At 38.6% G+C, this 18,710-nt stretch overlaps 1 protein-coding gene and 1 non-coding gene across 2 annotated transcripts; one reads left to right on the plus strand and one right to left on the minus strand.

The window, feature by feature from the left end:
- Positions 1–9,262: 9,262 nt before the first annotated feature.
- Positions 9,263–18,276, plus strand: LOC110901496. Its single transcript, XM_022148320.1, has 3 exons — positions 9,263–9,436; positions 12,438–13,178; positions 18,238–18,276. The coding sequence occupies exons 1-3, from the start codon at positions 9,263–9,265 to the stop codon at positions 18,274–18,276; spliced, it is 954 nt and encodes a 317-aa protein (XP_022004012.1).
- LOC118486066 lies at positions 15,846–15,952 on the minus strand. The gene has a single exon (XR_004877922.1). It is a non-coding gene; the product is annotated as a small nucleolar RNA R71 (small nucleolar RNA).
- Positions 18,277–18,710: the final 434 nt, after the last annotated feature.

Raw genomic sequence — 18,710 nt, forward strand, 5'->3', positions numbered from 1 at the left:
TTTTCCGGAAAAATCATTTTGATTAAAACAAACTTAAGTGTTTTGAAATCTAAATGAGAAAATGGTTTGTGAAAGGGGGAGTTAAGATTGTTTTTGCCTAGTGAATGGCGAATTGAGGCGATTTGATATCGGTTGTCATGTTTCTGTACAGTTTGTTTTGAATTTTCTTCAAGTGGGTCAAGAGCTTAGATTGTTTTTCAAATTTTTCTTTAATGTGTTTGCATTTTAGGGGGAGTAGAAAATTTCAGAAAATCCAAAAACATTAGAAAATTTGAAAAAAAGCCAAAAACATGATAAAATTCAAAAATGAGTTTCGTTGTGAAAAGAGGAAATGATAGTACATCAGTGGACTGTCACAACATGCTAAAGAATTGGAAAGTTAAAATGTGGTAAACAATCTCACTGCGGATATGCCAGTAGGTTTTTACACATTTAGTAGATTGTGACGAGATATAAACCTAAAAATTCAAACTTGCTTATTCTGTGGGTAACAACATCTTGGATATATAGGTAACCCCTGAAATCTTGTTTGAAAGGTCCCTTATTCTGAGATACTAGGTCTTTATGCTCAGTGATATCTGGGGTATTATCCCGGGACTTCTGCTGTATGGAAGTACTGACCTAGTCCCCAGATAATGCTTTCTGCAAAAGCTTGAAACATAGCTTCGCCCTCAGCAAGCTGATGAAACAATAAAATTGATAGTCACTGCTGTTGAAATCAAAAAGATCCTCTAAAGGGGACACACCGAAAAGTCGAAGCCGTCATCTCTCTGCGTATACGGAAGTATCGACCTGACCTCTCACGGCCCTCGCAATTTAACCTCTTTACAGATATCATCTGTGGTATACTCACCTGTAAGACTGAATATTGGGATCTGGATACGGGAGTATATTTAAGAAGTGGGACACACGGATAAGTTCAAGTCATTAAAACATTAACATCGTATCTCGGATCAATTGAACTTTGTGTGAAAATTTAAATGGACCAGTATACTGACAATCTAAGTGAATTGTTTAAAACTTAAAATGAAATAAAGCTTAACGGTGTTGGTGACTTGTCTCAAAAACTGATATGATCCTCTTACATGAACTCACAAAAATATTGTTTGTAAATATTTCTTTACTGCATTACATTTTTCTTTATTTCAAAATCCAAAAAGATTTTCAGTGTGTTTTAGCATAAAGTTTCAGAAAACTCAAAAAGATTTTTGACAACTGGTATTGGAAAGATGATTTTCAAAATTCTGAGTGCTAAACATGATGAGTATAATTTGAGGGGGAGTTTGTGTTTAAAACTGATTATTTTTTATCAAACCTTCAAGTGGTTCATCAGATTGATTTGAAAAATCTTTTTGTTTGTTTTTGAAAGAGAGTCTAAGTTAGTGCAAGTCTATATGTTTGAAATATGTATATGAGAGAAATTTATTTTGGGGTAGAGTTTTTGCAGGATAAGATGTGCCAGGTTATTCGTTCCTGAGATCCGAGATAGATGAGAGCCAGGTTCCAATACCTGAGGACTCTGATTGGAGGTAGCCAGGCAATGATCTTGAGACATGAAGAGTCAGGCTGATTGATATTGAGAAGCTGTTAGATGGAAAGCCAGACAACGATCCTAAAGCTGATGATGCTGATGAACTGAAGAAATGCCAGCATATCGCAAAGGGGAGTCTGAAGACCTGCGTGAAAAGATTGAGAGAGTGAAGCCCAGAGACAGATCAAGACAGAAGATGCGAAGACTCGACACTTAAGACTCGTCAACATCTGAGGGGGAGTCTGTTAGTGCATGCATCTGTCGACTTCGTCTTGTATCGAGTCGTAGTCTTAGAATGTTAGATTAGGGCACATTGTATGAGATTTCCCGAGAAAGTTGATTTCACATATATGGACATGTCCATATGTGGGAAACCACATGTTCATATGTGGGAAATCAGAAAGATGTCCGTATGTGGGAAACCAAGAAGATGGTTTCGCTTATATGTACAATAGGGGTTTAGCTTATTTGTACATAGGGGTTTCGCTTTTATGGACATGTCCATATGAGCGAAACCTAGTCCCTATATATACCCTAGGAGCGAAATCATTTGTAACGTGTTCTTGTTTTCCATACCGAGGTGCTGCCGGTGTGAGATTTGGTTGTAAACGCTGTAATATCAATCAATAGTGTGATTTAAGTGAAGATCTAGCTGTTTCTACATTGGTTACTTGTTTTCCGCACCTGTAACTGATCAAGATTCCTCTGATAGACTCATTCGGGTCAAAATTCGATCCTACAGATATCAGTTGTCAACTTTATTTGTACAGTTTGTTTTCATTTTTTTTAAATGTGTTTGCATTTTAGGGGGAGTAGAAAATTTCAGAAAATCCAAAAACATTAGAAAATTTGAAAAAGCCAAAAACATGATAAAATTCAAAAATGATTTTTGTTGTGAAAAAGAGGAAATGATAGTACATCAATGGACTGTCACAACATGCTAAAGAATTGGAAAGTTAATATGTGATGAACAATCTTACTGTGGATGTGTCAGTAGGTTTTTACACATTTAGTAGATTGTGACGAGATACAAACCTAAAATTCAAACTTGCTTATATTGTGGGTAACAACTTCTTGGATATATGGGTAACCCCCGAAATCTTGTTTGAAAGGTCCCTCTTTCTGAGATACTAGGTCTTTATGCTTAGTGATATCTGGGATATTATCCCGGGACTTCTGATTTTGCAGAAGCAATGGCCTAGTCCCCGTATAATACTTTCTGCTTGCTTGAAATATAGCATCGCCCTCAGCATAAAAATGATGAAACATTGAAAAATGCTAATCATGTGCTGTTGTAAAAAAAGATCCTCTAAAGGGGACACACCAAAAGTCGAAGCCGTCATCTCTCTGCGTATACGGAAGTATCGACCTGAGCTCTCACGGCCCTCGCACCTAACCCCTTATAGATATCATCTAGGTATACTCACCTGTAATACTGAATATTGGGATCTGGATACGGGAGTATATTCAAGTAGTGGGACACACACAGATAAGTTTAAGTATCTAGAACATTAATATCGTATCTCGGATCAATTGAACTTTGTGTGAAAATTTAAGTGGATTAGTATACTAACAATCTAAGTGAATTGTTTAGAACTTAAAATGAAATGAAGCTTAACGGTGTTGGTGATTTGTCTCATAAACTGATATGATCCTCTTACACAAACTCACAAAAATATTGTTTGTAAATATTTCTTTACTGAATTTCATTTTGGTTATTTCACAAAATTCCAAAAAGATTTTCGGTGTGTTTTAGCATAAATTTTGAAAAATTCAAAAAGATTTTCGACAACTGATATTGAAAAGCTGATTTTCAAAATCCCAAGTGCTAAACATGATGACATTTGGTTTGGGAGAGTGTGTTTTAAGAGTTTATATCTTACATGTTATCATCAAAAGTTTTTGAAACGATATATTCTTACAAGTGGTTCATCAGATACTAAATGTTAAATCATTTTATGGTTGTTACAAGTAGTGTCTGAGTGAGTTAGAGTTTGTTTATAAAAACATATGTTTAAGGTAGAGATTATGCAGATAACCCGAGCTGGAGGAAAGCCAGGTCACAATCTTGGAATGGAATCTGAACCTGTGAAAGCCAGACTGCGATCCCAGCTGATTGAGAGGGGGATTCTGAATGACAAAGAGCTAGGTTCTGATCCAGAGATTATTTCTGCTGATTTGAGAGGGAGTATATGTTGATGCTGCTGAATTTGAAGATGTCAACATCCGAGAGAAGAGTTTGTTGATGATAGAGAAAAGAGTTAGAGATTGAAGGATACTTACAGTGTCAAACATTTCAAAGAAGAGAAGCCCAGAGACTGATAAAGACTGAAGATGCGAAGACTCGACACTGAAGACTCCGTCAACATCCGAGGGGGAGTTTGTTGGTGCATCCGTCTGTCGTCTTCGTCTTGTATCGAGTCTTGTATCGAATTGTTTAGATTAGTCCTCGAAATGTTAATTTCCCGCAAAATGTTAATTCACCACTAAATGGTGATTTCCCACGAAATGGACATGACACTTTCGTGGGGAATCAGAAAGTGTCATTTCTTGGGGAATCAGAAAGTGTTATTTCGTGGGGAATCAGAAAATGTCATTTCGTGGGGAATCAGAAAATGTCATTTCGTGGGGAATCAGAACTACTATAAATAGGGTAGTGGTAGTGTCATTTCGTGGGAAATCTGAATTTGGTAAAGAAGTGCTGCCGGTATATTCTTGTAACCGTATTCTCTGTCAAATCAATATACAAGAAGGTTAAAGTGTGAATCAAGCTGTTTTCAAGTCTATACGTTTGTTTCTGCCTCTCGTATAGATAAGAACTCTACCAGGTCATGGTCAAGCGAAATCATAAAGGTTCTAATTCCGCTCGAAGTTAAATGCTGATTCCGCTTGAGTTTATGTTGCTTATTCCGCTTGAAATGAACATGTCATGTTCAAGCGGAATCTGATGCCTATATATAGGATCATTCAAGCGAAATCAGACATACTTTTCCGGTTTTGCAACGAAGTGCTGCCGAAGTGTCATCGTGCTGTAAAACGTCATTATTTCAATCAAATTGATAGTTTAAAGTGATATTCTTGCTGAATTGAACTTAATACGACTGTTTCCGCCTTTCGTATTGAGAAAAACTCTTCTGATCGACTTGTTCGGGTCTGCAAACGATCCTACAGATGTAACACCCTTGCTATTATTCTAAAGGTTTACGTATAGATTACGAGAATAAACTTGTAATTATGATTACAAATATGTTGAATATACAGTTAAATTAAAACTTTTCTCAATAAAAACAATACAACATATGATGTATGAATTTGTCATCTACAAAGACGATGAAACTATGTGCGGAAGCGTGTATCTTGATTGTGTTCGGTTCTTCGTTGAGCTTGATCGTCCTCCGGTACTGTAAATTATACCTACAATTCATAAACATGAATTGAATTAGTTATACGTAGTTTAAAACGTGTCTAAACGAGTCCGGGAAGCGAAACTGATTAAAATACAAAATTTTTGCCGAAACAGGGTGCTGTCGCGCCACGCACCGGCACCACCTTGCTCCCTCGCGTGGCGCGGGGGAGACCGTTTTCCAACAGGTCTGGATCTGGGACCTGCATTTTCCAGCAATACCAGTTTTTACGGAAACGACCATAACTTATTCGTTATTGATCCGATTTACGCGATTCTTTTTCCTACGCATTTGTAATTTAATTCTCCATCTTATGGAGTAAAAACCCGACATCTAACTTCACAAAATTTTAGATTTCAAGCTCTCGGCTTGAAATTCCATTATGACATTTCTTGACCCGTTCGTGATTTCATCAAACAAACTTGCTTGTCGCCTTTATTTTTTTTTTGTAAACATATTATTATAATTATTTCCTATTGTACAAGGTTCAAATCACGGGTTTATACACATTCTCAACCCGTTTTTGCTTATACTCTTATATTGACCTGTTAAGGGTATTTATGCACTTTTAAGCTTAAATTACGCTTATTCCTTGTATGCATCATAATACCACCCATCCATATTGATTAATCTTCCACCACAACTATGATTGTGGTGGATTTAATGTAATAGACTATTTATTCCGAGTTCTATCCCTCAGATATGTCATTTTACGGAACATACTCGTTTCAACTCATTGGACACTAAGATCCCATATCATCCCTTTTTATACTTATCCTAAGGATTTAATCTATCAAAACACTTATTTCTAACAACCTTTAAAGGTCATTTTCCCGATTTACCCATCAAGGGCGTTTTGGTCAACTTTAGCCCCTCACTTACGACGAAGGGCTTTTACTGCTTATTTGACCCAAAAATGTATGTTTAAGCACAATCGTAGTACCTGGATCGAGTCAACCTAGTGACTCGTTTCAACACCTTGCTTCTATTACCGATATTCTATGGCGACGCAATTATCCAAATTACTATTCGCTCCTGTAAACACATGATTTGACAACCACATTAGTCGATTTCGTCAAATGGTGTTATCACCACCATTTGACCCGTTCGGCTTATATGACCCAACATTTTCATATGTAACAAAACATGGTTTTTAATTACCAATCACACACCCGACCCATTTCGGATTTTCTCACTAGACCCCTTTTTCTCCTAAAGTCATTTCTTACGCTTTTAACCCATTCGGCTTACGCTATGGGTGTCCTTTGAACTTTAATTTACTTTAGTCGATACTTCACTAAATTTCCATTTTTACCCATTTTTAACCCATTTATATTTGTTCCGACTCGTATTAATCGCGTCGGAATCCTTATTTCGGATATTACACTTGTCGCATTTATAGTTTACAAAATAAACGCATATTCTATGAAAAGGGTGTAAGCTTTGCTTACCTCGTATCCAGGTTACGCCTTTCTTCTCATACTTGATTCGTTTGACCCACTTTCTCCCCAAGCTTCACCCATCTTGTTAAGCGCCAACTATCATTCATCATTCACAAGGTGGTTAGTTTAGTCATAACTTAATACGATTATTCCACCTTACGCATTTTATATCTAATTATCATTCATCTCCATCGTAGGTCAGCTTGACTTTTTAAAAGTCAAATGCCCATTATGTTAGTGCATACATCTGTCGACTTCATCTTGTATCGAGTCTTAGTCTAGATAGGTTATGTTAGGGCACGTTTTACGAGAAAATAGCAGGATTTCATGTCATTTAGGCTGATTCTGCTTGAAATGACATTTGGTCATTTCAAGCGAAATCACAAGATCATGTTCCGCTTGAGTTGTAAAGTGGGGATTTCGCTTGAATGTAGATTCCGCTTGAGCATGTTCAAACGGAATCAGAAGACCTATATATATGTGTGTGTTCGAGCGAAATCAGGGGGGGGTGTCATTTGTAATTTCCATACCGAGGTGCTGCCGGTGTGAGATTTGAGCTGTAATCAGTGTGAAATCAATTAGAGAAGTGATTTAAGTGATATTCTAGCTGTTTTGTATTCAGTTTCTTGTTTTCCGCACCTGAAACTGTTTGAAACTCCTCTGAACGACTCGTTCGGGTCTATACATGATCCTACAAGTGGTATCAGAGCTCAGGAGGAGGAGTTCTATACGATTCAGCTGGAAAATTTCTGTTTTTCTACACTTTCTTTCAAAAATTCAAGAATTCACGGTTAAAATCTGTTCATATTTTCACAGACTGTTTAAAATTACATATTAACAAACCCTTGAAAGTTACATGGTAAAATTCGAACTAAAAATTAACACTGGCTTCGAAGTGATTCCGCTTGAACGGATCTTTTGTGATTCCGCTCGAGTTTTGTGACTGATTCCGCTCCAAGTTGTCTATTTCGCTTCAAAAGCACGTGATTCCGCTTTAGCTGTCCTATTCCGCTTAAAAGTATTTCAAGTGAAATCTGTGATCTCGCTTGAAACCTGATTCCGTTCCAAGTTTCATTCTTATTCCGCTTGAAATTCAAGCGAAATCTGAGATTTCGCTTGAACTTACTGATTTCGCTTGAAAGTTGTTTCTGTTTGCAGGTATTCCGCTTAAACAGGAACCTTGATTGAAAATCTAATTCCGCTCGAAGTGTTATCTCGTTTGAAACTACATATTTCGCTTGAAACTGATTTTCATCATGGGTGACGACTTTTACAACACGTTCGCCACATCTTCGGTTACTCCAGCCTCAATTGCTCAAAACATGAATCTGGAAAACGAAACCGGAACAACTCAAAAACCCCCGAAACTAATGAGCATTGAAGAATATTACAGATGGAAAGATTGTTTCGAAAACTGGGTTCAAGCTAACCATTTGAGATCATGGGAATGTATACTGAAAAAATATGTGCTACCTCGAACTGAATTACAAACTGGAAAACAAATCTCGGGGTTCAATGACAAAGAACGGGAAATGTACCGTGCTGAAAAGATGATGATTAGTTTGCTTCAACAAGCCATCAAAGAAGACATCTTTGTGCTACTTCAACACGACAAGACTTCAAAGTCAATCTGGAATGCTCTTAAAGTCAAGTTTGAGGGTAGTGAGAACATGATCAAGAGCAAAAAGGCATTACTCAAGAAAGAGTTTGATCTTTTTAGTAGTTTGCCCGGGGAGGACACAAAGAAGTTAATTGAAAGATACTGCCATTTAGTGCGATCAATGTCGATGCTTAGTATAACAAAAGATCGTGAAGAGTGGGTAGACAAGTTAGCTGATGCGTTATCGCAAAAAGAGTGGGGTACATACTTGATGATTCTGAAAAACACTGCGGTTTATGATGGGTTGACAATCTCTCAGTTCATTGAGAAAATAGAAAGTCAAGATTTGGAACAGCAGAAGATTGCGAGGATGAACAATCCGAGTGGTCAACAAGACGTGAAAATGTACTATAAAGGCAGTGTTCCAGAAGCTGAAAGAAGCCCAAAGATACAAACTGCTTTTAGTGCTGGTGACTCATCTGAAAAAGTTGATCAAAATTCAAACAAAAGCAGTGGTTTCTCTTCATACCCAAGTGTTAATCCAAAAGAGACAACATCAAGTTTTCATTCTCAAAGCACAAAAACTGGAAATGGTTGTGTGATACAATGCAACATTGCTTTAAATCTTCCTGATGTTCAAAGTTTTTCTGAAGAAGTTGCGAAAGATCACATGGCTTTACTTGGTTCCATATTGCTATCTTATGAAGGATTGGTTGCAGGGCGGTTCGGGAATCCTATGCTAACAAAGGAGGATTACGATCAGATAGATGCCGAAGAGATGGAGCTAATGTACATCAAATGGTGTTTAGCTAGTGTTCTTAGAAGAGCTGAGAAGTTTAAATTGATTACCGGGAGAAATGACTTTCTTGATGCACATGTTTCTACTTTAGGTTTCGATAAATCTAAAGTCACTTGTTTTAAATGCGGGGAGAAAGGCCATTTCAAACAGGAATGCAAGAATAGAGAGGCAAATGATCCAAAGAATCCATTCGGAAAAGACGACTACTACCGAAAAGCCATATCTCAACAAGTTGGTCAATAACAACAACAAGAACCGCAGGTGGCTCATGGTAGAAACGTGATAGAGGATTCAAAAAGAGCATGTTTGGGAAATCAAGAAAGTTTTAACTGGAACAAGTACATTCCATCCGACACCAAAGCATGTTTAATTAATCAGGATGATGAAAGGCTACCTGAAGGCTTTAGTTGGGATCAGTTTGTGGATGAGAATGGAGAGTTCAAAGCTTTTATTGCAAAGATTGTAAAAGAACCAGATATGTTCACTATGTGGATGAAATCTATTGGTGTTAGCATGAAGAATGAAGACGAGAAATCTGTTTCATCTGAAGAAGAGATTCAGAATGACGATGAAAAGTCTGTTTCATCAGAAGAAATTGCACAGAATGAAGATGATAAATCTGTTTCATTAGAAGAATGTTCACAGAGTTCAAATGAAAGTGTACAAAGTGATGAAAGTTCAGAAAGAGAAGTTGTCTTTGATCAAACACCATATGATTCTGGTTCTTCAGATGATAGTTCTGACAAATCTGTTGAGTTTGATCAATCTCCGACTGATGACAGCAGTGATGATGAAGAAGAAAAACATATTAATATTGCAAAATCTCATCTCTCTCCTGAAAGTTTTCATTTCTATTTTGCAGATCACTTGGAAAAACTGAAGGAGAAATGAGCTGCAAAAGAGCAAAATAAAATGAAATCTGAAAGTGTTAATCAAGAAGATGAGACTGTTGAAGTTGAAGAAATTAAAGGTGTTGCTGAGAAGATTGCTGAAACTGAGCAAGTAATTGAAGATGTAAAAATGGTTGAAGTTGAGAAGATGATCGAAGTCGAAAAGATTGTTGAAGTTATCAAGCCATGTTCAAAATGTCTTGAATCTTGCAAAGAATGTGTAGCTAAAGAAGAAAAGCTGGCAGAGCTAGAAAAGATGAAAGAGCAGTTGTTATTCAATCTAAACTATGTGAAGGAATCTTATGACATTTTGAACAGAACAGTAACTGGTCTTCAAAAGACAAACTCTGAAAGAGAAAATGCTTTGACAATGATGAATGCTACAATGATGACAAAGCAAAAAGCAATCAATCATTACATCAAAGAAAATGCTGAGCTGAAGTAAGAGTTGGAAAATGAGAAAATTGAGAATGAGAGAATCAGACGTTTATTACAAAGTTATTCTAGTTTTGATTATCTTATTGATCGAATTTATCCGACTGTTGCAGGTTTTAAAGCATTCAAAGACGACAAACCTAAGAAGAAGGATACTAGTAAGAAACCGACTGTTAGCTATAACAAGTGTCCGCCCCCGATCTGGGAAGGTTATTCTCCCAGGAAACCAAAAGAGGAGTAAGTCGAAAAAGCAGTCAATATAAAGTTAAAAACCGAAACAAGAAAACATTGACGTCACGTTCACCTCGTCTGACACTGATCATGAGTCTGAGTTAATCAAAAAGGTGGTCGATCAGGTGTTGGATACTGATGATGAGTCTGAGTCAAAGTCTGAGTCTGGAGGGTCAAATTCGTCAGTCAACAGTTCAAAACCGATGGTTAAACGTGTTTATAGTAAAGAGCTTTTGCTATCAAAAGTAAATTTGAATGATGAAACATTCGAAGTAGCATATACTTTGAATGGTTCTGACAAATTATATTCCGATAAAGAGTTTCTAATAAGAAGTGTTAGATTTGAAATGATCAAAAAGTTTTTCAAAATGACAGAAATTAGCATTTCTGAAATAAAAAATTTAAATCTTACTGGAAAACCTAAAAAATACACTTCAAGAGTTCAACAATGGTTAAACAAGAAAAAGGGTTACAATTCTGGTTCTGGTTTTCAAAAGAAACCAAACCATAATCGTAGCTACAAAAAGAAAGGATTGGGTTTTGTTCCACCAGAAAACTCTAAAAATTACACAATTTCTAAAAATACAAAATTTGTTTTAGGACCGTCCGCTGAAGAGGAAAAGAAGAGCTCATTCCGGAGACAATCAAATCAAGAATTTCTTGCTGAGAAAAAGAAGAATGAAGTTCAGAGAAAAGAAACCAGATCTTGTTTTAGATGCAATGAAGTCGGTCACATTGCATGGAATTGTCCTAAAGCAACTAATACAAAACAGGGAGTTTCTGGAAAACTGAAAGAAGTTGTTGTTGATAAAACCGAACCACCAACAGAAAAATTTAAAGTGATTAAAAACTCAACATATGAAGTTGGTGAATCTTCGAAGAGATTTTACAGAAGAAGTGTGAAACTTGACAACTAAAAGTGGGTTGTTAAGAAATCTGACGTGAAAACTGGCGATGAATCTGATTCCACAAAATCAGAGGAGCCAAATGTTGTTAAAAAGAGTGAAAATTTAGTTTCTTTAATGGATGATGAGAACTTTCCACCATTGAGGACTGAAAATTTTAAACGAAAAATTGGGAAAGTTGAGATCTTGAATCAAATTTTTTCTGAAAAAGATGAATTTGATGTCGAGAAGACATTTAATGGAAATGTTAAGAAAATTTTTGGAAAGATGATCGATAGGAAGGTTAAAGGGGTAAAAGAATTTTATGCTACAAAGAAGGCAACTTACACCCCAACTACTGATGAATTGATTTCACCCAAGGCTGGTCAGGCTTGGGTGGACATTTTCTTTGCTTGAAAAACCTGAATTGCCAGAGATCCCAAGTTTTTAATCATGGATCAGGAATCGGCATCTTTCTGAAAATTTGTTTGAGTAAAACAATCTTAAAAGTGTTAAATTTTACAGGTTGTGAATTGCCGGAGCTTCCAGATTGGTAAGTGTGAAGCAGGAATTGGCATCTTGATTGGTAAAATAGTTTGTGTAGATGTTTATTCCTACATGGGGGTAAATGTTTTGAATATACTTACAAGTGGTAAGAAGTTGGATCTTACAAGTGATTCGCCAAGGTCATTAGTTTGAACTTGATGTAATCTTCATATATGTGATTAAATGAACAAGATGATGAACCAATCCCTACAAGTGATAAAATCAACTGAACTTATTTTCCGGAAAAATCATTTTGATTAAAACAAACTTAAGTGTTTTGAAATCATAATGAGAAAATAGTTTGTTGAACGGGGGAGTTCTGATTGTTTATGCCAAGTGGATGGCGATTTGAGGTGATTTGATATCGGTTGTCATGTTTCTGTATAGTTTGTTTTCAATTTTCTTTAATGTGTTTGCATTTTAGGGGGAGTAGAAAATTTCAGAAAATCCAAAAACATTAGAAAATTTGAAAAATACAAAAACATGATAAAATCAAAAATGAGTTTTGTTGTAAAAAGAGGAAATGATAGTACATCAGTGGACTGTCACAACATGCTAAAGAATTGGAGAGTTAAAATGTGATAAACAATCTCACTACGGATATGCCAGTAGGTTTTTGCACATTTAGTAGATTGTGACGGGATATAAACCTAAAATTCAAACTTGCTTCAACAGAAAACTGATAAGGAAGCAAGAAAGGAGGAAGCCCCAAGGGCTAAGGGGAGGATGTTTCAGATCACGACTGAAGAGGCAAAGGACCTCCCGAATGTTGTATCAGGTATATTCTCATTGAACTTGATGCCTACGTATGTGTTATTTGATACTGGAGCCAGTAGATCGTTTGTATCAAGCGAATTAGTGTCACACCCCTCTTTTAGAATCGAAAGAATGCATGTGCCATTAGAAGTAGAGATAGCCGATAGTAAGAGTTATTTGTTGCACGAAGTTTGTAGAAATTGCGAAATTATCATTGAAGACGAGACATTTGCTATCGACCTTATTCCCATGGTATTGGGGGAATTTAAGGTTATAGTTGGCATGGATTGGCTAGCTAAACATCATGCCGAAATTCAATGTGAGAAGAAGGTGATCCATGTGCTCACTCCGAGAGGAAAACGAGTAAGCATACAAGGGGAAAGGAATATAGATTCAAAGCTTTGTTCTATAGTTCAAGCATACAAGTATGTACGAAATGGAAGCAAGGCATTCCTAGCCTACGTGGTGGATACTAAGCAGAATACCCCTAAGATAGAAGAGATTGAAGTAGTGAACGAGTTTCTTGATGTCTTTTCGGAAGATTTGCCGGGGCTTCCACCAGAACGCAAAGTGGATTTTAAGATTGAATTGTATCCCGATGCCAAACCCGTAGCCAAGGCTCCTTATAGGTTGGCCCCAACTGAAATGCGGGAGTTAATGGTACAAATACAAGAATTGCTCGATAAGGGATTTATACGCCCGAGTGTATCGCCATGGGGAGCGCCTGTTCTTTTTGTCAAAAAGAAAGATGGTTCGATGCGCATGTGCATTGATTATCGAGAGTTGAATAAGCTGACGGTGAAAAACCGATACCCTTGTGATGTGTGTAAAATGCAACATATAAATCACATCAATTAAGGCATAAAACTAACCCTTTTTTAGTACTAATGTTGGAAAAAGAGTGTTTTTGTCTTCCTTTTGTATTTTCAGGATGAAATGAGCTCAAAATCACAAAAGAAGCAAAAAGACAGCTAATTCTACCATAAATACAAGAAAAAGGAACAAAAGTGGATTGCCCGGACCCTCAACGGCACCTCCCAAGGCAAAGGAGAAGAAACAGAGTCTGAACACGCCCCGTGTCCAGCGAACACGGGGGCGTGCCCAGGAAGCAGCAGAAAAGACAAACCAGTAGAAGCTTCCATTGCCCACCACGGGGCCGTGTCCAGCGAGCACGGGGGCGTGGTGAAAGTACAGCAGGCGCATTAATTGTAATTCGCAATTACAATTAATGAGGAGAGAGAGTGTCAGGCGGGCACGGGGCCGTGTCCAGCGGACACGGGGCCGTGTCCAGCCTTCTGTTCAGCCTATAAATAGAGGAGCTTGGCTTCATTCTCTCTCATCCCTTGGCACACCACCTCTCTCACACCTCATCCACCACCCATCACCACCATAACACCATCATCCACCACCATCATCCATTGTCCATCGTAGAGTGTGTGAGTCGTCTCGGGATCCAAGATTGATCGTAAGAGTTCTTGACAATCAAGGCCATGTTTGCCTAAGTCTCTTACATCACTTGGTGAAGACAAGTGTTTAGTATAATACTTTTTATTTTTAATCTTTTGCACTTTTTATTTGGTTTTGTATTAATGACTTTAATAACTAGTTACTTATGTTGAAGGTGATCTTTCCTTATCGTTTGTCCGTGGTGTCTTGGCGTTATTTTACTGTCTATAAAAAATAAAAGATTTTCACCATTCATATCTCCACAGTCTATATGGAGGTATGTTGGCTACCTGGTCGGGGGTTAAGGGAACGGTTTGGTAAGGGTCTTGCCCTTGTTCAGCGTTTAGAGGTCCTGCTTGGGACCTGGGTCAAATTTAGTAGGATCTCCTTCAATGCCCATAGGTATTGGATGGCGGGGATCCAAACTCTTTGACCCCCTCATAAGTTAACTACTATTAATACTATAACCCGGTTATTTAGGACTGTATCCCTGCTGACTCAGACTACTTAGCCGAGGGTAACGTCACCGCCAGAAGCGGGGCCTACCACAATTTGCATTAATAACTTAATTAATTATCTTTCAATAATCCGACCCTTTAGGATTGTATCCTTGCTGACTCAAACTACTGGGTTGAGGGTAACGTCGCCTTCAAAAGAGGGGCCTACTACAATAACTAAGATAATCTCTTAAACAAGTGTAAAAGTGCGAAAATAATCAAAGGTTATACTAATACACGTGTCGGATCCAAGTGATTCATCTTGTCTATCTGTTTTTATTTTTATTTTTATTTTCAGCATTTAGTTAGTTTCTATTTTTCTTAGTTTAAAACATTTTTCTAACTTTTGATTTGATTAGACGTTGAGGATAAACCGGTATTAAAAGCTCTTGTGTCCTTGGACGACCTCGGTATCTTACCAACACTATACTACGTCCACGATGGGTGCACTTGACCATATGTGTGTTTAGTGTTAGTGAATATCGTGTTTTATAAATTTAAAACTTGGCTAAAAGTGTAAAAAGGGCTTAAATATATATATAAAAATATAACACACTTCACGCACATCAAGTTTTTGGCGCCGCTGCCGGGGACACAAGGATTTTAAGAAAGTTAGGAATCAACGGCCTAATCATATTTTTATTTTTCTTTAATTTTTTTTTTAGGATTTTTTCTTAGATTTTCAGCTTCTGCAGAGCTCAGCACGGGGCCGTGCCTGGTCGGACACGGGCCGTGCTCAGCAAAGTTACTGGCAGTTTTTGTTTTTCAAGTTACAGAAGGCTGACCACGGGGCCGTGTTCGCTCAACACGGGGCCGTGGTGAACCTTCTGACCGACATTCTTTTTTGTTTTTATTGCAGGACTTGGAACCCGACGCCATCCTCACGCAGTGTATGAGCTCCAGTTCCAATAAAGACATAAAAGAACCGCTAGAAGAACAGGAACGCTTTCTCAGAAAAAGGTTAAAAGCCAAAAACCAAGAGAAGGTTTTGGGTGATCCACCCCCAATGGCGGACCAACGTACCCTTATGGATTATCTACGGCCCACCGTAGGTAATCTAGGCGCCGCTATCAATGCTCCGAATGTCGAAGCCAATAACTTCGAACTTCGACCGCATTTGATACAAATGCTCCAAAACTCCGCAACCTTCCACGGGCTTGCGGACGAGGATCCTCATCTACATATAACTAATTTCTTAGAAATATGTGATACCTTTCGGATCAATGGAGCATCAAACGACGCCATACGCCTCCGTATGTTTCCGTTCTCACTAAAAGACCGAGCGAAAGCTTGGCTCAACACCCTCCCAGCTGGATCGGTAAACACCTGGGATGAACTAGCCCAAAAGTTTCTATATAAGTATTTCCCTCCTTCTAAAACTGCTAAATTAATGGCTGAAATTAACACATACTCACAAGAGGACGGGGAATCCTTATATGAAACATGGGAAAGGTTCAAGGAGCTATTACGCAAGTGTCCCCATCATGGCCTCGCAATATGGCAACAAGTATCCACTTTCTACAATGGATTGTTGCCACACACTAGGCAGACACTTGATTCTAGCTCCGGGGGACTTTTAGGTAATCGACGCCCACACGAAATATATAATCAAATTGAGGAAATTGCTCAAACCAATTTTCAATGGCACACTCCCCGGGGAAATAAGTCTATCGCCCCGGGCGCCCATAAGGTCGACGAAAGCACCTCTTTACAAGCCCAAATCGAGGCCCTTTCTTCAAAAATAAAAAAATTAGAAATGACAAAAACAGTCTCGGTTATGGCTTGTGAAGGGTGTGGTGGGTCACATGAAAATTGGAGTTGCATGTAAGAAACGGACGATCAACAAGAAATGGTAAACTACATTGATAATAGACCTAGGCCGTCGGGTCCTCCAACGGGAACTTACAACCAAGGATGGCGAAACCACCCAAACCTTGGTTGGAGGGAAACCGGCAATAGTAGTAACCAACAAACCCAACGAACAAACTTTCAGCAATCAAGAAATGAGTCACAAAATTTCACTCAACAACAAGGTGGACGAGAAAGGCTCGAAGATACTATATCTCTCGCCTTGTCTCCGACACTGATAAGAAAAACTCGGAAAGATTTCTACAATTAGAATCTAATTTTAGGAATCAACAAGCTAGCATTCAAAACATAGAAAAACAAATAAATCAACTAGCACAAAATTTTTCCGAGAGACCGCAAGGCGCATTACCTAGCAATACCGAAACAAACCCAAAGGCGCAAGTTCACCTCATCACACTACGAAACCGCACCGTAGGGCCTGCAGAAGTACCTCCACCAACGGAAGAAACAATGCCAACACATCTGCAGGAAAAGAACTCTCCCCCATCACCAGAACCTACCAAGGCTCCTCGAGTTCCGTACCCCGGTAGGTTAATTCGTCAAAAGACCAATGAGCAATTCGCAAAATTCGAAAGTCTGTTAAAACAATTGCATGTCAATATTCCTTTTATCGAAGTCCTAACACAAATGCCCAAATACTCTAAATTTATGAGGGACTTCCTTACACATAAAAAGAAAATTGAAAATTTGCAATTAGTTAATTTAGGCGAAGAATGCTCTGCCCTCGTACTCAATAAACTACCCCAAAAGAAAATCGATCCCGGAAGTTTCACGATTCCATGTTCAATAGGGGAATCACCCGTTCGCAATGCCTTGGCCGACTTAGGGGCTAGCATTAACCTCATGCCCTCATCGATGTTCAAAAGGCTTGGCTTGGGAACCACGAGCCCTACAAAAATAAGCATACAACTCGCTGATCGATCCGTCAAGTTCCCACAAGGTGTCATCGAGAATGTCTTGGTAAGGGTAAGCAAATTCGTTTATCCCGTTGACTTTGTCATACTCGACATGGAGGAAGACACCGAGGTCCCCCTTATCCTAGGGAGACCCTTCCTTGCCACAGCACAAGCAGTGGTAGACATGAATGAAGGGACACTGACTTTGAGGTATGGGGACGATGAGGTGAAGTTCGGAGTTGGGAAGAAAATAGAGGACGACGACCCAGTCAATTACATGAAGGTTATTGATTCAAGCTTGGATGCCGCTCTCCGACGGTGTAACTTGGGAAGCAAGGCACTCCACTCAGAAGATATATAACCAGGAATCGGGTCTAGCCAAGGACCCTTATAAACGTGGCGCACCACGGAGGCATTCCGCGGATCTATCCTTAGTTTAGTTTAGTTTAATCTTTTAATTTTTGCAGAATAAAACACACTCATGGTGGTAATGGATGAAAAAGGGAACGAGAAAAATGGAACCATGCACGAAGAACAGAGCAACCCGACAAAAATCTCCATCACAGAAGGCTCAACACGGGCCGTGCCCAACCAACACGGCCCCGTGCTGAGCCCCTGCAGAAAAATCACCCAGTTCAGGTAACTGGACACGGGCCGTGTTCAGCGGACACGCCCCCGTGTCCAGGCTTCTGTTTCAATTCTGTAATTTTTGTTACTGGCACTTGACCACGGGGCCGTGCCCGGTGAACACGGGGCCGTGTCCAGGATGCCAGTAACATAAATCTTTGCTTTTTAACACACTTTTATACATTCTAATCAACCAAAAATATTATTTTTGGACACATTGAGGACAATGTGTAATTTAAGTGTGGGGGGGGATGCTAAAACCTTGAAATTTTGCAAAATCCTAAACACAAGCCTTACACAAAACTCTATTGGAACCGCTAAACACCCCAAATTTTTACAAAAACTTTTTTTTTTAATTTTTTTTTATTTATTTACTTGTCTTAGTTTAAGTTGGGAATAACAAGTACTTGGTACGCGATATAAGAGTAAATGACGAAAGGAAACACATTATAGGAGTGAAAAGACGTGTACGCGATATAAGAGTAAAGAGTACTTGGTACATTCCATACCAGCTTGATAGGCTGCTAAAGCCTCAGCCACACGGGTATTGATTAGGTCAGTCAACTCAGCCTGAGTCATGTTGATGTTGCCACGTCCGTGTCCTCGTCCACTCATGATTCTATATATAGAGATAAACCGATTCAGGAAATCGAAACGAGATGGATATCAAGTATCAGGTTGATATCTACGTACTACCAAGTTCACACATAATAAGGCAGAACCCTTCTCACGCTCGATAAGCCTCACTGGGACTTGCATGCACCCCACGTTATTATTAAGTGTGCACCCATAATAATAAGGCAATTTGCATGCCTATCTCAGTGCCTCTTAACTTGCGCTCGAAGTTTCCCCCGTTC

Source organism: Helianthus annuus, chromosome 13 (genome assembly GCF_002127325.2).
Source record: "Helianthus annuus cultivar XRQ/B chromosome 13, HanXRQr2.0-SUNRISE, whole genome shotgun sequence".
Taxonomy (NCBI): domain Eukaryota; kingdom Viridiplantae; phylum Streptophyta; class Magnoliopsida; order Asterales; family Asteraceae; genus Helianthus; species Helianthus annuus.

Excerpts from the sequence above, each read along its gene's own strand:
- LOC110901496 (XM_022148320.1), top strand. The coding sequence starts at position 9,263 with ATGTGGATGAAATCTATTGGTGTTAGCATGAAGAATGAAGACGAGAAA. Across the intron at positions 9,437-12,437 it reads CACAGAGTTCAAATGAAAGT|AAAACTGATAAGGAAGCAAG; the intron begins GTACAAAGTGAT and ends TTGCTTCAACAG. Across the intron at positions 13,179-18,237 it reads CTGAAATGCGGGAGTTAATG|TTTAAGTTGGGAATAACAAG; the intron begins GTACAAATACAA and ends TACTTGTCTTAG.